The sequence below is a fragment of the Homarus americanus genome, unplaced genomic scaffold (genome assembly GCF_018991925.1).
Source record: "Homarus americanus isolate GMGI-L3 unplaced genomic scaffold, GMGI_Hamer_2.0 scaffold40248, whole genome shotgun sequence".
Classification (NCBI taxonomy): domain Eukaryota; kingdom Metazoa; phylum Arthropoda; class Malacostraca; order Decapoda; family Nephropidae; genus Homarus; species Homarus americanus.
This window is the reverse complement of record NW_024712526.1, coordinates 8,819,375-8,842,037: the sequence shown is the minus strand read 5'-3', so window position 1 is coordinate 8,842,037 and position 22,663 is coordinate 8,819,375. Positions and strand designations below refer to the sequence as shown.

The window sequence follows — 22,663 nt, the reverse complement described above, 5'->3', positions numbered from 1 at the left end:
TTTCTGCCTGTCTCTCTGTCTGTCTGCCTGTCTCTCTGTCTGCCTATCTGTCTCTCTGTCCGTCTGCCTGCCTGCCTGCCTGCCTGTCTGTCTGTCTGTCTGTCTGCCTGTCTCTGTCTGTCTTGCCTGTCTCTCTGTCTGCCCATTCGTCTCTCTCTGTCCGTCTGCCTGTCTGCCTGCCTGCCTGTCTGTCTGTCTGTCTGCCTGTCTATTCATCTGTCTGTCTGTCTGAGAGATAGAGCATCGGTTTATAATTATTATTCCACCCCCCAAGGACCAGTTCGTGGTAAATAATGGGATCAAAAGTGCGTCCGTGGTGTCCGTCTCGTCCGTGATCTGCTCTCAAGTGTGTTGTGGGGAATTCTTTAAAGGGGGAGAGGAGTAAGGGGGTCAGTCTAACCTAACCCTATCCTAACCCCTTCCCTCATCTAACCTAATCCCTCCCTACCCTCACCTAACCCCTCCCTATCCTAACCTAACCCCTCCCTATCCTAACCTAACCCCTCCCTATCCTAACCTAACCCCTCCCTATCCTAACCTAACCCCTCCCTAACCTAACCCCTCCCTAACCTAACCTAACCCCTCCCTAACTTAACCTAACCCCTCCCTAACTTAACCTCCCCTCCCCTAACCTAACCTAACACTTATAATAATGCATATACCTACACCTACTAATAAGTACAAAAGTAACGCCTAAAGTAGAAGCCTCACTGTCTACTTATGTACTTAACAAGTCATATATAAGTACAACCATATACTTTAACCATCATAGTACAGATCCAAGAGTGTACTTATCACAGTCAGTTGTAATAATAACCAATCACTTCACACACTTAAATACGATACTTTACACGTTTAAGTAATGATTAGCGTTATCTGCCCACACTTTAACACGACACAACCTTACTACCATACAAGGCTACCTTACAATACCCTGCCCTAAATATATAGCCAGACTGTAACATGACACCACATCAGGCTACCTCACAATACCCTGCCCTAAATATATCGCCAGACTGTAACATGACACCACATCAGGCTACCTCACAATACCCTGCCCTAAATATATAGCCACAGATCTGTAACATGACACCACCATCAGGCTACCTTACAATACCCTGCCCTAAATATATCGCCAGACTGTAACATGACACCACATCAGGCTACCTCACAATACCCTGCCCTAAATATATAGCCAGACTGTAACATGACACCACATCAGGCTACCTCACAATACCCTGCCCTAAATATATCGCCAGACTGTAACATGACACCACATCAGGCTACCTCACAATACCCTGCCCTAAATATATCGCCAGACTGTAACATGACACCACATCAGGCTACCTCACAATACCCTGCCCTAAATATATATCGCCAGACTGTAACATGACACCACATTAGGCTACCTCACAATACCCTGCCCTAAATATATCGCCAGACTGTAACATGACACTACATCAGGCTACCTCACAATACCCTGCCCTAAATATATCGCCAGACTGTAACCCAAACACCAACACTTGCCCTTTATTTATTTCTATCCATTTTATTCCCAGGACGAACACACGATAATAATCCCTTCCACACGAATAAAAATAATAACAAAAAAATTAAAAGTTTTATATATAATAGATAATAAAAAAGGAGTTACCTGTGTGTGTCTACCCTGGCAGGTAATTAGCGTGATCTGAATTCAACTTACCTGTGTGTTAGTAGAGGTATGACGTACGTTCTTTGTTCCTCCTCTGTCGTACGTGAACTTTATTCCCTTCTTCATCCTGGAAAAAAAAATTAAATAGTCAATTGCTTAAAAGTAGAAAGATATCGCTACTTACGTGGCCGTGTGAGTAGGGCGTAGTTAGTGGTGTGTGTGTGTGTGTTTACATGTACAGTATATTCTCTCTCTCTCTCTCTCTCTCTCTCTCTCTCTCTCTCTCTCTCTCTCTCTCTCTCTAAACTGTGAGAGAGATGAGAGACACCCAGAGACTGTAAACGAGGTAGAGTGGATCATTACCAACAACAACAACCATCGACACTAGCAACAACCACCACTACCACCACCATCATCGACAACAACCACCACTACCACCACCACCATCGACAACAACCACCACTACTACCACCACCATCGACAACAACCACCACTACCACCACCATCGACAACAACCACCACCACCAGCGGGTTAGAAAGTCGAAGCGTTAACAATTAGCCACCTACGTTGTTGGGGCCGCTAACCCCTACCAACACCTGCTACAAACTACCCAACTACCCAATCCTTCCCGCTGGTAACTACTCCAAAATCCCTCCACATGTGCTGTAAATATCTAGATAAATCCCTCTAGATATATAGAAATCCCTTTGAGGACGATGGTTTAACCCCTTGAGGACGATGGTTTAAACCCTTGGGGACGATGGTTTAACCCCTTGGGGACGATGGTTTAACCCCTTGGGGACGATGGTTTAACCCCTTGAGGACGATGGTTTAAACCCTTGGGGACGATGGTTTAAACCCTTGGGGACGATGGTTTAAACCCTTAGGGACGATGGTTTAAACCCTAAGGGACGATGGTTTAAACCCTTGGGGGACGATGGTTTAACCCCTTGAGGACGATGGTTTAACCCTTGAGGACGATGGTTTAACCCCTTTAAGACGATGGTTTAACCCCTTGAGGAGGATGATTTAAACCCTTGAGGACGATGGTTTAACCCTTGAGGAGGATGATTTAAACCTTGAGGACGATGGTTTAAACCCTTGAGACGATGCTTTAACCCCTTTAAGACGATGGTTTAACCCCTTGAGGAGGATGATTAAACTTGAGGACGATGGTTTAAACTTGAGGACGATGGTTTAACCCCTTGAGGACGATGGTTTAACCCTTTGAGGACGATGGTTTAACCCTTTGAGGACGATGGTTTAACCCCCTAAAGGACGATGATTTAACCCCTTGAGGACGATGGTTTAACCCTTTGAGGACGATGGTTTAACCCCTTAAGGACGATGATTTAACCCTTTAAGGACGATGGTTTAACCCCTTGACGAACATGCTCTTAACACTTTAGAAGAATATTATTTAACCCTTTGAGAATTATTATTTACCCCATCAAGAACTGTGGTTTAACCCTTTATGGACAATACTTCGACCCATTAATTAAAGGACGATAGTTTTAACCCCTTGATAATTACAGCCTAAAATTACGACATTAAATGCAGGTGAAAATTATCCCAAAAAAAATCCGAACTTTAACCAAGAAAATTACCACAACAAAATTCTCGCTACAGAGGAAAAAAAATTACATATTTGAAGAAAAATATGCAGGAAAAGGGTGGATTAAATGAGAGAGAGAGAGAGAGAGAGAGAGAGAGAGAGAGATAATAACAGACAACAGAGAGAGAAAGAGGGAGAGACAGAGCAAGCCAGGCGGGCGGGCGGGCGGGGAATAGCCAGGGCGGGCCGAGCTTGGCGGGGAGTATACTCATCAAAAGATGGCGCCGGGCACGCAGACCCACGACCTCCAACCCAGAGAAAAATAAAAATATGTTAAGTGATGAGGAGTCAAGGAGGAGGAGGAGGAGGAGGAGGAGGAGGAGGAGGAGGAGGAGGTGGCCATGCTAGAGAAGAAGAAGAAGGAGGAGGAGGAGGTGGTGGTGGCCATGCTAGAGAAGAAGAAGAAGAAGAAGAAGGAGAAGAGGAGGAGGAGGTGACCATGCTAAAAAAGGAGGAGGAGGAGTAGAGAAGGAGGAGGAGGAGAGGAGGACGACGAGGAGGTGGTGGCCATGCTAGAGAAGAAGGAGGAGGAGGAGGAGGAGGAGGAGTAGAGAAGGAGGATGAGGAAGAAGAGGAGGAGGTGGTGACTATGCTAAAAAAGGAGGAAGAGGAGGAAAGGGGAAGAGGAGGATGAGGAAGAGGAGGAGGAGGAGCAAGAAGAAGAGGGACGATGGAAAAAAAACAACCTTCAAATCGAGCTAATTACCCAATCACCTCGCTAATCACACCACTAACCACCCATTCAGGTAAGTAAGTAAGCAAGCAAGTAAAATAAACAAGAGAGGGGAGGAAAGGAGAAAGGAAAAGGGGAAGGAAGTAATTAGATGAACGGGAAGGAACGCGGGAAGGAAGTACAGTAGGTATTTAAGAGGAAAGAAGGAAAGGGAAGGAGAGAAAAAAGGAGAAATCAAGAATGAGAGAGAACGAGGGAGGAAGGAAGAAAGAAGGAAAAAGTCTCATGTAAGTCTAAGTAGAAGTAACGCCATTTATAAGCGTTGTCAGTCGATGTGTTAAGTCTACGGCACTCAACTACCGTACTTAACAGTCCCCAGTCTTAATAAACCCAACCTTAACAGTCCCCAGTCTTAATAAACCCAACCTTAACAGTCCCCAGTCTTAATAAACCCAACCTAAACCAACCTAACTTGTGACAGACCATTATTAGAGACGATATCAAGACGTTATCATCCCTTGTACCATCTCAAGACGTTATCAGTAAGTGTGTGTGTGTGTGTGTGTGTGTGTGTGTGTGTGTGTGTGTGTGTGTGTACTGTGACCTCCATATGTGTGTGTTTGTCTCGTCTTATATAACAGCTTCGTGATATATGGAACTTTTACACCATGTACAAGATTCATACCGGTTCGTGTGGTTAATTTTAGTAAACCTAACTTAACCTAACCCTAACCTACTCTACCCTAACCTAACCAAACCTAACCAAACCAAACCAAACCAAACCAGACGTAACCTGACCCAAAAATTCCCTGTAATTGCCTAAAATTCCCCAGAAACTCCCTATAACTGTCTACAAGTCCACCCAAACTCCCAAACATTTCCTACAATTGTAAAAAAAATTCCCATAAATTCCCCAAAACTCCCCAAAAAATCCCTGCAACTGAGTCTTAACTCCCTCTACACGTTAAGATAACCTGGACTGCACTCCCAATCACATGACCTCCAATTAGACATTTAATCAGGTATAGATAACACGAAAGCGTCCACTACCGATAATGCGGGTTACCTGATAACACACACGGCCACCACCCACTTCAAGGCTGCCAGGTCGTCTGGACTGAGAAGCTGACTCGTCGGTACAGGTAGACACAGGTAAACGTTAACACAGGTACAGGTAAACGTTAACACAGGTACAGGTACAGGTAGACACAGTTACAGGGAAACGTTAACACAGGTAGAGTACAGGTAAAGGTAAACACAGGTACAGGTAGACACAGGTACATACAAGGACAGGAATAGGTATCAAGCAGGTTCAGGTAAGTCAGGTAAGTCATCTACAGGTGAGCTCGGTGACAGGTGTATAGGCTTCCCTGTAGGGCCACCAGTCATCTACAGGTACAGTTGCACTTAAGTCATCTGGGCTGCGAGCACATAATCGGTGAGTGATAGTGGTGAGTGTGAGTGTGTGTGTGTGTGTGTGTGTGTGTGTGTGTGTGTGTGTGTGTGTGACTTGGTGACAAAAAATTGACGCTGGTTAAGTTAAGTTAAGTTAGGTTAGGTTAGGTGAAGTGTATTAGGTTAGGTTACGAGGTGAATAAAACTAATTAGGTTAAATTGTTAGAATAGATTAGTTTCCTAGATTAGATTGATTACTAGACTAGATTAAGTTGTTAGATTAAAGTTAATTGGTTAAAGTTAATTGGTTAAAGTTAATTGGTTAAGAAGGTTAATGTCAGTTAAGGTCAATTTTAGAGAAAAAAAAACGAGAAAAAATTACCCGGATTTCTGAATTATTTAACTACATACTAAATTTATCCAATAATCCGGTATTCCCTCAAAGTCATTCCGGACCACTCAACCGGAATAAAAAAAAATAGGTTCTAATATAATGAAAAACAAATGCAAATCAGTCTAGGCGCCAGTCATCACGACCCCCTCCCCCAACACACACACACACACACACACCAAAAAAAAATTGCCATTGAGCATATATAACAGTTTTGGGTTATCAGAGAACACGTTAACGATAAGATAGAGGACATTGGTGAAGCACAGCGGTGATGGGAGGAAGGTGCACCAGTAATCTTTTGGACGCCCCGCCGTGTTAGCTATACAATTTCTGCTCCTGTAGCTGAATTTTTGGAAACGCGGTGCTCGACATTCCTTAAGAACTCTCCCCTCCCCCCTAGCCAGCGGGAAATTACGTCCAGAGTCCATAATAAGTACTTTGACGAGTCCATAAATAAGGTGATGAGTCCTAAAGTCCACAGACGCCTTAAATAAGTCCAAATATACTCGTCAACAATACTCCCAGTTTGGTTTATTTACTCGGGAATCCGCGAAAGGACTTCTACTGCTGGAAGCCATATCAGAAGGATCTTTAAAATTTGACTTAAGATTTCACCACAAGACTCTCTGAAGGACTAAGGGATCAGATAAGAGTCCTAAAAGGATATTTATGTGATACTCTTGTACGTGGCCCTTCTAAAAAACACCCAAGGACTCCAAGTACCCAACTTTTATTTTCCCCTACAAAGTACCTCCACCAAAGTACTCATTTGAAGGCATAGGAATTAACGATTATAATTACCTAAGTGTATCCAAGACGCCCATCAAGAAGTTGTGATAGCCAGCCCCCTGAACTATCTTCCTCAAAGGACAACATTCTTGAAACACTCATGATCAATTCTCTAAATATAACCCGTAGACTCTAACAGGAAGAACAGACCAAACCACAGCTGTAGATTGTCTTTCAAACTCACCAAAGACAAAACTAAACTCCCACTGAAGAAATCCTAAACGAAATACCATCCACCATCAATGGAGTTAACGAGTTACAAGTTCAATACATCACACAGGGCGACCTCCAGCAAGCACTCCGTCACGGTCGGAGGTGTTACCATGGCTACAGAGGCTGTTGAATCTATGGGTATGGAGAGGCAAGAAGAAGAAGCAGCAGCACCACCAAAGTTTCCCCCCTACTGCGACGTGTCATTAACCAGGCTAGACCGGGTGACGAACGGTTTCATCACAGAGGGAAGAGCCAACCCAAGACACAGGACAGATGGGCACAGAATCAGGTGAGGCGAGGTCATGGATAAGTCTGTGTTCTGGCTCGTGGTATCGTTGTGTTCTGGCTCGTGGTATCGTTGTGTTCTGGCTCGTGGTATCGTTGTGTTCTGGCTCGTGGTATCGTTGTGTTCTGGCTCGTGGTATCGTTGTGTTCTGGCTCGTGGTATCGTATTGAAGAACCAAATCTCACTTAACCTAACCTAATTTTAATTAACCTAATCTAGCTTAACTTAATCTAACGCAGTTTAAACTAACCTAACCTAATCCAAAACTTCAACTAATCTCTCCAGAAAACACGAGAAGACGAAAATAATTACGGTCAAGTCAACTTATAATCCCGAAATATATCTCAAAATAAACACTGATGACGTCACAACAATACTGATGACGTCACAAACAACACCGATGACGTCACAATAAGAGTGTAGCATGCATATCATCAACATCACCAAAACGCATCAAAAGGGCTTCCAGATAAGACCCCGGCGATGTTATTGTAGTAGAGCTAAACAACACAGCAAGATAAGATAACTGGTGCTTTTGGTGGTGATAACGATGAGGGGGAAAAATACCGTAAAGTGTAATGTTATCTTATTATATTTCCTTGATTATTATTTTTTTTTTGGGGGGGGGGAAGGTTAAGGGACCCCCCAAACAATTAGTTATCATGGAAGTTGAACTTAATGTGTAAAATAAATTCATTAACTCAAGATAAAAAAATACTATCGCCCATAATTCACATTTAGAAAGTAATTAATAGTGGAAAACGGGTCAATTAGAAAGTAATTAGCTCGAGTAATTACCACATACGTAACTTAACCTAACCTGGCTTAGCATAACCCTAACATGACCTGCTATAGCCTGAATTAAACCTGCTTTAACCTAACTTACCTTGTGTACTTCTAATACAACCTAACTTAATCATATATAACCTAATTTAAAACTATCCTGGTCTAACCTAACCTAACCCAAAACCTATCTCGACTTACTAAAATATTCCTAAAGTGGACAATTCTCTCTCTCTCTCTCTCTCTCTCTCTCTCTCTCTCTCTCTCTAAGCCCCTACATGAACGATATTTACAATAAAATCCTACGATAGTTAATATCTTTGTCACCTCTGATACCTGGTGAACTAACCTAGAAATCACGTCACACAGAACGGAATAATAATAATAATAATAATAAGAGTAAATGTAATAATAATAACATTAATAGTAATAAATAATAATAATACAACTAATAATAATATTCTTTTAGTTTACCATAAAATCTCGCTAAACATACAAAAGAAAACCTGAGAATATATGGATGGCTAACTACAAGAAAACGAATTATCCACTAACTAGGCTCCATATCACAGCTTATTAATAATTTATATACATTAAACAAAATCACCCTATAAATATCATATAAATATACATTAATTCAGGATGTGTAGCGAGTGTGCATGTTTCAGAGTTTGACACAGTAAATTGACATTTTTTATTCCCTTTCTATTAATATTTGAAAATAAAATAAACCTAACCTAAACCTTTACTGTCTATGCACACGTTGAGGCTAAGTGAACTTGTATAACGGCATCACAGAAGGAATATCTATCTATCCACTAACCTGCACCGAGTTCTATCGTATATTTTTTTATATGTTATTAGAAATGTAATTACTAACCTTGTTAAGAGCTTAAAGGCCTTAATTGTTGAAGTGCATTAATAGCATTATGCCAACTCACTTGTTTTCAATAACACTCAATTACTTGCTGTTGCAGTAATACTTTGCCGTTCTTGTAGTTAATCGTAATTTTAAAAATCACCAAAATAAAGAGAAAAGGGGCCATCTTGCGTCAAAATGACAATAAAACTTAAATTGGTTCAGCAACGCTTGCCATTTACCCATTCATCGCCTAGTCAGCCACAGCGTCAGTCAAACGAGATCCTCAACTATATATTATCATAGTAAGTAAATCACTAAATATGATTATTAAGTCTGTTTATATTGTTTAAATTTTATATTATATTAATTCAGACCACGGAATGTAAACATTTCTATATTATATAGTAATTTTTTAGATATGTAATATAAGTTTTCGCTTAGTTCCTGCCAATATCAAGCCACCATAAGTAGATGACATGGAACAACCTATAACTTTACCAAAACTATACTAGTGTAGTTAGATTAGATTGATATGGATAATTTAATATCAATCACATTCGTGGTAAACATTTCCGTCATTTAAAAATACCACGAGCTGGAACGCTTACTAGTTATTTTTTTAAGAAAATGTGAGGTAGGTAAAAATGAAGTGAACCTCGTCTCGGTGAACACACATGAGAGAAAGTTCCAACGTGGGCGCTTAGTGAAGAGTTCCTGTGTGTTAGGCGGGATCGAAGGTGGAACAGGTTGCATGTTCGTTGTACTGAGGGAAAATAATAGTCGCTGACACCTTAGTTCCTCTGTGCCAAGAAGTCATCCAGCCAATCACCACATCATCCCCTACCTGTTCTGACACATTCACCCCGACCACAACACAACCGTTCACCACTTCTCAACGCTGCGGCTCCCTCCCTCCACCCCCCGCTCCGTAACAATAAGTGCGCAGATATTAGGTTAGGTTAGCTTAAGGTTAGTCAGGATAGGTTAAAATTATAAATATCCACTTTTTTAACACATTTGCTCAAACTACGACAGCGTCCACTATAAAATACGGTGAAATTACAGCGTTTTTAAAATCGTTTTCCAGGAATAATAATCGGCGATGGTGTAATTCATTAATAATTACCCTATAACTCTACCGCTATACCACTGTACCCCCATTACCACTGTACCTGTATATCACTAACACTGTAACACTGTACCCCCAACAGTCGTGGCAGCGTGAGAGGCGCCGGGAAGGAGGTGGGTAACGTGGTAGTGGTACAGCAGGCCTACAAGTCTTACGGTTCTGGCTCCAAGAAGGTCGTTGTGTTGGAGAACCTCGATATGCGGGTGCCTCAGGGTTCCATGTGAGTATAGTATGGTGCCTCAGGGTTCCATGTGAGTATAGTATGGTGCTTCAGGGTTCCATGTGAGTATAGTATGGTGCTTCAGGGTGCCATGTGAGTATAGTATGGTGCCTCAGGGTTCCATGTGAGTATAGTATGGTGCCTCAGGGTTCCATGTGAGTATAGTATGGTGCCTCAGGGTTCCATGTGAGTATAGTATGGTGCTTCAGGGTGCCATGTGAGTATAGTATGGTGCTTCAGGGTGCCATGTGAGTAGTATGGTGCCTCAGAGTTCCATGTGAGTATAGTATGGTGCCTCAGGGTTCCATGTGAGTATAGTATGGTGCCTCAGGGTTCCATGTGAGTATAGTATGGTGCCTCAGAGTTCCATGTGAGTATAGTATGGTGCTTCAGGGTGCCATGTGAGTATAGTATGGTGCTTCAGGGTGCCATGTGAGTATAGTATGGTGCCTCAGGGTGCCATGTGAGTATAGTATGGTGCCTCAGGGTTCCATGTGAGTATAGTATGGTGCCTCAGAGTTCCATGTGAGTATAGTATGGTGCCTCAGGGTGCCATGTGAGTATAGTATGGTGCTTCAGGGTGCCATGTGAGTATAGTATGGTGCTTCAGGGTGCCATGTGAGTATAGTATGGTGCCATGTGAGTATGGTGATGGTATGGCAATGGGCTGTGAGTATGCTGAGGTGATGGTAGTATGGTGACTCAGGGTGCTTTCTCACTTACCTCTACGTCCTGCCGCAGCTACGGGTTGTTGGGGCCCAGCGGATGCGGCAAGACCACCTTACTGGGGTGTCTTGTGAACCGCCTCAAGTTGGACAAGGGAGAGATCTTCCTCTACGGATTCCCTCCAGGGTCCGCCGAAGCCGCAGTCCCCGGCCACCGCGTCGGGTACATGCCGCAGGTACGCATTCTTCATATTCAATTGCCGCAGGTGAGATCCAACGCAAGATATTCCTCAGGTATACACCCACACACAGGTTAAATTGACCAGCGTCATTGCACAAGTCCTTCCTTAACAACACAGGCCACAGGTGGAGTCCTACGTAGGATATTAACCACAGTAAAGACTCATAACCCCCCATGCTTTAGGAAGGACTCACCAGAAATAATTGTATCTCGACCACCCGGACGTACACACGCGGTCACTCTCACATCAAATAAAAGACTGAATGGATACCCCGTCTTTACTTCCCTCACTCTTGCCTGTCCCGAACTATTTTACAGCGCAAACAAGCGAACAAATTGTTAAACTAGTGATTTGCCGATACGCCCAATTTTAACCTTTCTGGCCTTGTAGGTGTTGATAAAGTAAATATGTTTTTTAATATTTATTTTATTTACGGTTGTGGTGTGTTTATAAGCATACATTTAGTGTTTATGCTACGTGTAGTGTAATGATCCCAGGAGTGAAGAGCTATCGGTAGAAGTTGGTGTGACGGATCAGTCCCACATGTAAACAAACTCACGCGCACAATAGATATTTCCATTGGTTCATAAGTTACAAGTGGGCGTGGCCGTCGATGGGTCGGTTAACAGGCTTTCTATAACCTGTACGTGTGGTAATGAAACTATAGTTATTAATACTCACACATATAAGTGAACAAACCTCCAAATAATGTCTGTACTGTACATATACACCATTCCACATGATGCAGAGTTCTGTATGGGATACAATTCTCAGGAAGGACCTACCAGAATCCTCCTCAACTCAGGACCAGTTTGCATACAACCCCCAGGCAGTCTTTTATAGAGCTTAAGACTTACATAACATGCTCTTTAGATAGAGTCTTACTACGAATTTAATCCTCAAATAGAGTCTTGTATTTAATCAGTATCTAGAGTCCTACACAGGATACAGGCCTTACTAAGGATTCCTCTACTGACCTCAGGAGTTGGCGCTGTACCAGGAGTTCACCATCGTGGAGACTCTGAGATACTTCGGCAGGATCCACCTGATGAGCGGTGACAAGATCTCCCAGAGGACCAAGTTCCTTGTTTCCTTCCTCGACCTACCTGACCCTACCAGACTCATCAACCAGCTCAGGTGAGGAGGAGGAGGATGGCTTCATTAACTAGCTCAGGTGAGGAGGGGGAGGATGGCTTCATTAACTAACCCAGGTGAGGAGGGGGAGGATGGCTTCATTAACTAACCCAGGTGAGGAAGGCGTAGATGGAAAGATAAGGGAAAATTGAGTAATATAAAGGAAGAGATAGATGGAGAAAATGGTAAACTAATACAGACATAAAAGAGGATTATAGAAACGAATGAAAGAGACAGAAAACGATGATAGGGAAAGGTGAAAAACTTAGAAAAATATAAACCGGTAACTACAGCCTTGAGTTATTACATGTCGAAAGAAATGGAATAAAACTAATATCAATTTTAGTTTCAATCCCTAAAATCACTTTATTACTACACCACTGTATAAATGTATCAGTGCAGCATTTTTCACCACTGTGTGTCATTTTCAGCGGAGGGCAGCAGAGGCGGGTGAGCTTCGCGGCTGCACTACTACATGAACCTGACTTACTGATACTGGACGAACCAACTGTAGGTGTGGACCCCTTACTGAGGAGTAGGTGAGTCTCTCTCTCTCACCCCCCAATATTAGTTACCTTCCCCTTACTTAATTACCCTTTCTCTTATGCTTCAGTCAATCACCTTTACATTACGGTTTAACCAATCACCTTAACTCTTTCACCTGTTCGTTAATTATGTCTTACCTTTGATCCTGACAGCATCTGGGAGCACCTACTGGACGTGTGTGACAATGGCAACACCACTATCATCATCACCACTCACTATATAGAGGAGGCCAGACAGGCTGACAAGGTGACGAGGACTTCTATTACCGCCTCTCTATCTGTCTGTCTCTGTCTGTCTCTGTCTGTCTATTTACCCATCCGTTCTTGGTGTCTGTTAGTGTATATTTTTTTGTGTCAGTAATATCAAGGTGGAGTTTACGAATTGGTGATGGTAAATCCTGTAACACCTTTACTGTTTGGTCTAATTCATTCTGAGGTGTTTACAGTTAGATTCACCAAACTCTTAAGAAATACACAGGTAAAGAGGCATATTTTTTTTAGGGTATACAGTACAGTTATAGAGTATACTTTTATTTGTGTGGTACCAATATTGTGCCTCCATCACCATCAGCTGTACCTCTCCACCCCCTCCCATCACCACTACTTCCACTTACACCATCACCAATAGTACCACCACCATCAACCACCATTGCCACCACCACCAACCACCAGTACTTATCCCTCCGCCTCCCTCTCCTCCTCCTCCACAGGTTGGCCTTATGAGAGGAGGTCGGCTGCTGGCTGAGACGTCCCCCTCCAGTTTAATCCACCACTTCGGTATTCCTTCCCTGGAGGATATCTTCCTCAAGCTGTGCCTCGAAGACGGTGCCCAAGAAAACCGCCAGGGCAAGGTCAGTACCAGGTTAGGTTAGGTTAAGGTCGGTGATTTAGATTACAGGGTGTCTACTGGCCTGGAAAACCTGGAAAAGTCAGGGAATTTTGTTATGTCTGGCCAGTAAACATCCTGGGGTCGTGACATAAAACCGTAAGGTGAGGGTCAGTTGTTTGATAATGAGAGAGAGAGAGAGAATAGTTTAGCGAATGTGAGAGTAAAGGAAGTTTGAGATCGAAAGAGTAAAGTAGTATATAGGATGAAAAATAGAAGCATGAAATACAGTAGAGAAAAACAGAGATAGAGAGAGACAAAGAAGGCACCATTACATGTGTCATCCATCCTTCCCTCCTTAGCATAATAATGGCTTCGATGACGTAGATGGCTCTCCACCACACAAGGTCACAACTCCCACCACCACTACTATCACCACCTCGTTACCAACTGCCCGGGGCGTGACCTCTAACCTCAAGAAGGAGATCAACTCCGCCACAGGTCAGATCACCTTGAGGGACTCTGACGAGAAAGCCATCTTAATGGTAGGTCAACTACGTTTGAGTACTTTGCATATTTTGTTAATTGTGTTTAATACATAGAGATTGCTTCTCTGTTTATATATGTGAAAGGGAAAATAGGTGTTTGTATGTATGTATGTGTGTCTTTCAATGTGTGTATTTGTGAATGTGTGTGTGTATGTATTTTGAGAATATGATTGTGTGTGTACATAGCTGAAAGTATGCACATGTGGTGTGTGTGTCTGTGTACTAGTGAATGTGTGTGTTTGTGGTGTTTGTTGGTCGTGTACATCATCTTACCCTCCGGTTCACACACACACACACAGTCTCCCTGGGTCCAGACGTCGAAATACGAGAGGATCTTCTCTCCTTACCGCTTCGGTGCTCTGTTGATGAAGAACTTTATACGACTGTGGCGGAACATAGGGTGAGTCTCTCTCTCTCTCTCTGCTGTTGATTATACTTGCCGTAGGACCGTACCCATAGTTTCTTTGCGGTGCTCTCAACTTGCTGCATGACCATCTGCTGTACCTCCTCATATTTGTTATTTGCTGTTCCTCAATACACGTACTCGCTGTATCATAACCATCTGCTGTTCCATCCTCTACACTACAGGTTCCTGCTGTTCTCGTTCCTGATGCCGCCGGTACAGACAGTACTGTTTTGCCTGACTGTAGGAGGTACACCCTACAATCTGCCCATGGCCATCGTCAACTACGACCATGGGTACCCCGACATGGCACACATACCCCAGCTCTTCAACTTATCCTCCATCTACGTCAACGACCTGAACGATAGAACGATAGACAAGGTGAGGATTGATATATACTGTATATTATATTGAAGTATAAATACTGTACAGTTATACATACGCACATGTATACAAACACATACTCACACACACTGTTGGTGATGAAACTAGCTCTTACAAACTTATGGGCGGATACTTACGCTGTATAGTAATGATTTAGTGATTTACAACCACGGTACACAACTGGTAACCCACTCACACCCTTCCAACAGAAATTCTACTCAGAGTTTGACGCAGGACTGAGGGCGGTGGAGAACGGGGACGCCTGGGGACTCATCTTCTTTAACGAGACCTTCACTAAAGCATTCCTCGCCTTTTACCTCACTGATGACGCCCACCCCGAAGATAAGGCCCAGAGCAAGATCAATATTTACATGGATACTACTAGTGAGTTGGGTGTCTGTCTCTGTCTGTCTGTCCCTTTTACAAGCCCCAGAGCAATATCATTATTTTCCTAACCCCCAATCCAGTCCAACCTGACCTAAACCCAACCCAGTCAACCTAACTCAAACCTAGGCTGTTATTCAATACAATTTAGTAAACCTATTTCGTTTACCTTGATAAATTACAGTATATATTCACTAATTTATTTTAATACTGTATTTCGTTAATTACCTGGATTCCGTCATAATTTGTTGACACTGATTTTATATAATTATTACACGTATAGAATTACATTAAGAAGTTGAGCATTTACACTACTTATGTCATCTATAATTCGTCGTGATAATTTGTTTAGTTTTATGGTATCTATAGTTTGTTTACTTTTACTGATTATGTTATCTATAGTTTGTTTACTTTTACAGATTATGTTATCTATATTTTGTTTACTTTCTTTGATTATGACATCTATAGTTTGTTTAGTTTCACCAGTTATGTCATCTATAGTTATGTCATCTAAAGTTATGTCATCTATATTTCATTCCTAACAGACTCTGAGATTTCTGCCACTCTGGCAGCCGAGCTGCTCAGGACCATGGACAGATTCTTGGTTGATATGATACAGTTCTCTGATGACCTGTTGAATATCACTATAGATACTAGCAAGTTGACTTTCCCTTTGAAGGTGAGTGGTGATGGGTACTCTCTCTCTCTCTCTCTCTCTCTCTCTCATTATAAGTATATACTCTTGTTTTGGGTTCAATTTATCATAGTCATGCCACTAAGCTGACTGAGACATTCCCTCTATATCCCCTAAGTAGTGTTGAACTGGCTCTCTCTCTCTGTGTCTTTCCCAGTTCCACGAGCCAGTTTATGGGACATCAGGTGCTTCCTTCACAGAGTTCATGGCTCCTGGTGTCATTCTCACGTGAGTTAATAAATAGTAATAATAAAAATAATGATGAGGTTAATTTTTTTTTTCAACTTGTTAATGAAGAATTTTTTTAATATCATATTTTTTTCCGTTCATAATCACTGAGTTTTCTGTAACCCATAACTAGTAATAGCATCAGTTAATAGAAGATATATGTAGGGCATTGGAGACTATTTTTTTTTTTTTAATTTACGTAAATCTGTGATAGACTGATATTTTGTTTTGCTTCACCACAACACAGCATCACCTACTTCATGGCTGTGGGGTTGACGGCTCTATCCTTCATCATCGAGCGTAAGGAAGGACTTCTCGACCGTTCCTGGGTGTCTGGTGAGTGTGTTTTTAAGTCTATTAGGTGTGTGTGTGTGTATGTGTGTGTGTGTGTGTGTGTGTGTGTGAGGCCTCCAATTGAACTACCATAGCCGCAGGGAAATGAGTTTGTGTCAGTTTATTCAACAATTTAAGCCATTGATCATATACAGTTAGTTACGTCTGTCTGTCTGTTTATCTGTCAGTCAGGCTGTATGCCTTGCCAAACGCTCCTAAGAAATGGTTAGAAATAGATTACTTTCATAAATATTTAAAACAGCGCCATTTTTTCCGTCTTGGCTCTTATTGTCTCTTATTAAATTATTATTTTTTTTAATGAAACTGTAGAGCTAAAATACACGTAACGTCAATAAGAGTGAGCAAGACTTTTAAGCGTGTGATAAAACAAAAGGCGGTAGAAGAACAGTTAACCCGTGACGAAAAGACTAATCAGCGCGACGTAAATATACCACAGGGAGATATAGACCAATCACAGTCCTTCTAATAAACAGTTTAACCTCGGATGTTTACATTGGATGGCTCACGGGGCGGCGATCATTTTGCTTTCAGTGACACGTGTTTATCTACAGGAAACACTTGTATTACAGGTGTGAGACGATGTGACTGTTATCCTATACCAGTTGTTTTAAATTGCTCAGTCTACACACCTTAAGGCAGTATATGTAGAAAAATTACCCTTACAGTAAATGCATATACACAAGGCTCTCAATTCAACCTGTTACTCGTACATTATCCTCCACAGGTGTACAGTCGAGCGAGGTGATGACGGCTCACTTGGCTACACAGATGCTGGTGATGTTGGTACAAATCGCCCTCATCCTGGTGTTCATGTTCCCCGTGTTCAAGTTGCCGTGTGAGGGGAACATGTTGTGGGTGGTCCTGCTGTCCATTCTCCAGGGCTTCTGTGGCATGACTTTCGGTGAGTGTAAATGATTAACGTGTTAGTAAATAATGACAAATAAATATACAGTAATGAGTAGTACATATAAAATCACTCAACTAACTAAAAGAATGAGAAATATATACTAAAAGAATGGAACTAATGTTGAATATAACTAAAAGAATGAGATATATATACTAAAAGAACTAATGTTGAATATAACTAAAAGAATGAGATATATATACTAAAAGAACTAATGTTGAATATAACTAAAAGAATGAGATATATATACTAAAAGAACTAATGTTGAATATAACTAAAAGAATGAGATATATATACTAAAAGAACTAATGTTGAATATAACTAAAAGAATGAGAAATATATGCAAAAAGAACTAATGTTGAATATAACTAAAAGAATGAGATATATATACTAAAAGAACTAATGTTGAATATAACTAAAAGAATGAGATATATATACTAAAAGAACTAATGTTGAATATAACTAAAAGAATGAGATATATATACTAAAAGAACTAATGTTGAATATAACTAAAAGAATGAGAAATATATACTAAAAGAATGGAACTAATGTTGAATATAACTAAAAGAACTAAAAGAATATATACTATACTAAAGAATGGAACTAATGTTGAATATAACTAAAAGAATGAGAAATATATACTAAAAGAATGGAACTAATGTTGAATATAACCAAAAGAATGAGAAATATATACTAAAAGAACTAGTGTTGAATATAACTAAAGAATCAATATTGTTTACTGGTAATGCTGAATAATGAAAAATATTGCTAGAATCATCACCCCTCCCCCACTTTAACCACTCTGATACTATTTAACGGGATGAGGTTAAGTTAGGTTGGTTAGGTTAGGTTAGGGTGGTTAAATAAGCTAGGATGGAGATTTTTCAGGTGATCCGAATAAAGATTAATTTGTAGCGATGTTGGGTTAAGTTAGGTCATGTTAGGTCAAGTTGCATTTAATTCGGTTGTGCAATAAATGAATGAACTGACTATTGAATGAAAACGTTTAAGTCTTCATCGGTGAGAAGTGGATAAAAATACAGGTCAATATACCAAAAAAAAATAGCCTGATGAGGTTAAGTTAGGTTATGTAAGGTCACGCAGCTAATTAACAAAATCACTCAATCACAAAAAAAAATTAATTATGCAATAGTTATATAATAAATTACCTTCAGCTGGACCATAATTAATAACTTGAATTAATTTGTGTATTATAAAATTAATTACTCAAAATGGTAATGGTGACTGTTGCTGGTTATAGACCCAAGTCCCTTATCTTAATGGACCCCAGTCTTAATGGTCCCTTATCTTAATGGACCCCAGTCTTAATAGACCCTTATCTTAATGGACCCCAGTCTTAATGGACCCTTATCTTAATGGACCCCAGTTTTAATGGTCCCTTATCTTAATGGACCCCAGTTTTAATGGTCCCTTATCTTAATGGACCCCAGTCTTAATGGTCCCTTATCTTAATGGACCCCAGTCTTAATGGACCCTAATCATAAAAGTTAGATTAGTATGAGAATCAGTCCTAATGGGCCCTAGTTCTAATAGACCCCATTTTCCAGAGGTCTCATTTCCTAATAAGTCAGGTCAAATAGGTTGGGTACCCATAATGACCTGCATTCGCTAATTTGACCTTCGGTGTTGCAGGGTTGATGACGTCAGCCATCTCCAACGACGAGAACACGGCGATTATGATGGCGCTGGGCATCTTCTACCCCCTGCTGCTACTGTCCGGGATAGTCTGGCCTGTCCAGGGCATCCCCGTCGCTCTCAGGTGGGTGGTAAGGTAGTGATGGTGGGTGTAGGTAGTGTATAGTGAAGGTAGGCTGATAAACAGTGTAGTGTGGGTATGGTGTTGTGGAGGTGATGGTGTTGTGGTGGTAGGATGGTGATTATATGAGATATTAGTGTTGGTTATGAGCTCCCAGTTTTAATTGGTCCTAACCTAACCATTGGGGCCGGGTCTTATGTATCCCACCCCTGTTGTGTGATCTACAACCTCTCACACTCCCGTCCGTGTCTCAGGTACGTGTCATACGCGCTGCCACAGACGTACGCGTGTGAGGCCATCCGGGCCATACTGTACAAGGGTTGGGACATCACCTACCCAACCGTCTACATGGGCTACCTCATCACCCTCGGCTGGTTACTGTTACACCTGGTTTTGGCGCTCATAGCTATGAGGATAAGGAAGTGAGCGACTCGGCAAAAGTTGGAACTTGTAAGATTCAATATAGACTAAAGGTGAATGGAAATTGTTTATAAACGACAAGTGCAAGGAATACACGAGATGAATGATGTGTAACTTAAGGGAACATGTCCTGAATAAAAGCAGAAGTACTGTACGTTATATTTGATGAAACTGTAACTATGCTTAACACAGTGTAAGTAAGTGGTAGGTACAGTAGATGGAAGAAAGATAATTTTAAAACACTTTTCTTCTATGACGCTTCCCTCGCACATGACCTCCGCCCCCATGGATCCCCTGGTATATTTATGTCATTTGCGAGGGAAACGTCATAGAAGAAGTGTTTTAAAATTGTCTAAACCACTGGGAAAAACACATTCCTCAACTCAATGGCCATATTGGTTGAAAACGCATATTTACCAATTTGTTATGAATAAATATATTGCTGAGAAAATATTGCGTTATAATTTTACTTTTGGGGATTATAGGACAGTGGGGAAAATAGTCGTGGTGTGCGGTACTGTGGCGCACAAATAAACATTTTGTCTCGGCCGTTGAATACCCTGGCGTGGCGCCGGCCCTGGACATACCGTGGGTGAAGGAGACTATTGCTGGTACTGTACTATTCAAGACGCAAATGGATCTATACTGTAATGGATTCAACGGGTCCAAAACCTGAGTGAAACGCTTTGGTGGGACAAAATGGAAGTGGAATCACAGTGAATGTGGACAAAATTAAATAAAATGTGGACAAAGTGGAATTACAGTACTGAACATTGAAGAAAATGGACAAGATAAAGTAAGAAATGAGTGAAAGTGACTGAAAAACTATGAAACGTTTGATGGTGAACATAACAAGAACTATTTTTGTTCTTTTTAGAAATAGTGAAAAGGTTTTGAAAAAGAAAAAAAACGGTTGATTGAAACTTAAAAAACCTAGTCTTGTATGTCATATAAAGCACTGGAATACAGGTAAGTCTTATTTCATAGTAAACCAGTATAAAATAAACTAAATCATCACAAAGTCTTTTAAGATTAGCGAAGTAATTTTTCACTTTTTCTAACTCATTCGTTTTACAATTTCCATGTCAATCAATCTCTCTCTCTCCCTCTTAGCAGCAGTATTGGGTTTATCTAATTTTTCATCATTACATATTAATTTATCTTACTACATAACTCGTAGTATCTTCAATTTTTTACCTTATCGTTTTCTATACTCCTAAGAGATATATGTTCTGTAAGTAGAAGAGGTTAGGTATTTATCGAACTTGGTATGTGTGTTGATAAGTGGATAGCAATAGCGTTCAGTGTTGTGTTTGGGTAGGACTCGGGAATACGTGACTGACAATGAATGAAGGGAAGATGCGTTTGTGTGTAGTATATATTTATGTACAGACGTATTGTGGTTTTTTTTATTCATCGTAAACTTTATATTCGTTAGGTTAGGTTAACCCTCTTTGAGATTTTGATTTTTTTTTATAATTCTGGTATACATTGGAAGCCGTGAAAAGTTATTGTAGTATAAATAAGGACTAAGGTGAGATATAAAGTATATTAAGAGCAAAAATAATATTAAATTTAAATGAACAAAAACCACTTCCAGATTTATATAATTTGCATATGATCGCTTGTGTTATTGTCCAGGTGATCTAACGTATCTATAAATACTAACCTAAACTTTGACAATAAAATCCCTATTATGTTATGTCGTTTTTCTGTTTTACCTGATATTAGATATAAGGAATGGGTCTGTCTGTCTCGTGTTGTCGTCATCAATACATTGCTTCTCCCTTTGTGTCAGCCCAAACTATATCAACAGTGCTTGTGTTTCCCCCCAAGCTTGTGAAAGATGCTCAAGACAAATGTTCCTCCGGCTGTAGCCTGCAGAAGGACCCAGTCTTATCCCCATAGGTTTGTAGTAGAATCATACGCCAGAGAGTGCAGCTCTTTAGACAGTTTTCTCATATGTTTTTAGAGCTGGTTGGAAGCTAATGAGAATGACAAGAAATATCGGTTACTTTACCAGAACGAAAGAAAATAGAGTGAGAATTGGTTACTCTAATCCCTATCCAAGAAAACGATGAGAAGACTGATAATTCAACCTTGATCAAAAAGAAAACAGGAAAGGGGTGATTCACTTTTAATCTTTCTACAGTAAACAAACTAACGCTGGCTTGGGTTACGTCTAGCTACTGAGATAGAAAACGGAAGCAGCAGTAGTTATTTTACTTCATAAAAAACGGACAAAGAGAAGGGCAAACTTAAGGAATATATCACAAGAAAAGGAAATTAGAGACTTGATGTTGTTGGCTGTTGGGAGGAATGTTGGCTGGCTGGTCTGTGTGTTAGCTGAAGTATGGAGAAGGAAGTGCACAGGATATGAGTGGGAGGAGGGGATGGATGGAGGAAGAGAGAGAGAGGAGCAATTGGATGTGAGAGGAAAGGAGAGGGGAATGGATAGAGAACGATGATAAATAAAAGATGGAAACTGGTGGTGGTGTTGATGGATGGATGGTGGTGGTGGTAGTAGTAATAGTGGTAGTAGTGGTAGTAGTAATTGTGGTGGTATAAATTAACCTAACGCAATATACACAGCACCAGGAGTCAACAAGGCTCACACCCTAACCACCGCCCCGAGTCAACACACACACTCATTAACGTGATTATCTCCTATACTATCCCGCCCTTATCATTATGGCCACTCACCGGTTTAATAGACCTAGTTCCCTAAAGCCTAAAGGGTTATTAGGTCTAATGTTACGTGACCTGACCTACTCTACCCTAATGTAACTTTACCTTACATAACCTAGCTTAACCTTACTGAACGTTATCTTGATCTAACATAACCTAACCTAGCTTAACCTAACCTATCACGGTACTATAAAATATATATATATATGTGATGTAGGTGTGAATGGAAACGCCAATCTCGTTTCTCAAATATTCACCATTTCAATGATCGTCTAAACTAAAGCAAGTTCAGCTACCCTCATAATATAATATCTCCGGTCACATGACGGCTAGAAATTTCATATATCCTGCCGTCATGAAGGTAGTCCAAAATATATAACGAGTGGCCGTTTTAAAAGAAATTTATGAACTGGACTAATATGTTTCGAGCCTGCTAGTCCCTATAGTTTAACC

General features: G+C 40.9%; 1 protein-coding gene across 1 annotated transcript; it reads left to right on the top strand.

The window, feature by feature from the left end:
* Positions 1 to 6,033: 6,033 nt before the first annotated feature.
* LOC121862193 (ABC transporter G family member 20-like) lies at positions 6,034 to 21,224 on the top strand. The gene is made up of 17 exons (XM_042360282.1): positions 6,034 to 7,023; positions 9,877 to 10,014; positions 10,756 to 10,915; positions 11,904 to 12,058; positions 12,487 to 12,594; positions 12,754 to 12,847; positions 13,311 to 13,451; positions 13,789 to 13,971; positions 14,274 to 14,374; positions 14,563 to 14,758; positions 14,971 to 15,145; positions 15,691 to 15,824; positions 15,997 to 16,067; positions 16,315 to 16,403; positions 17,146 to 17,322; positions 18,979 to 19,105; positions 19,357 to 21,224. The coding sequence occupies exons 1-17, from the start codon at positions 6,764 to 6,766 to the stop codon at positions 19,526 to 19,528; spliced, it is 2,481 nt and encodes an 826-aa protein (XP_042216216.1). The 5' UTR covers positions 6,034 to 6,763; the 3' UTR covers positions 19,529 to 21,224.
* Positions 21,225 to 22,663: the final 1,439 nt, after the last annotated feature.

What these genes read in the sequence shown, in the direction of transcription:
- LOC121862193 (XM_042360282.1), top strand. Translation starts at nt 6,764, where the DNA reads ATGGAGTTAACGAGTTACAAGTTCAATACATCACACAGGGCGACCTCC. An exon ending in CGGGTGCCTCAGGGTTCCAT is followed by an intron (nt 10,015 to 10,755) that starts GTGAGTATAGTA and finishes GTCCTGCCGCAG; the next exon opens with CTACGGGTTGTTGGGGCCCA. An exon ending in AAGAAAACCGCCAGGGCAAG is followed by an intron (nt 13,452 to 13,788) that starts GTCAGTACCAGG and finishes TTCCCTCCTTAG; the next exon opens with CATAATAATGGCTTCGATGA.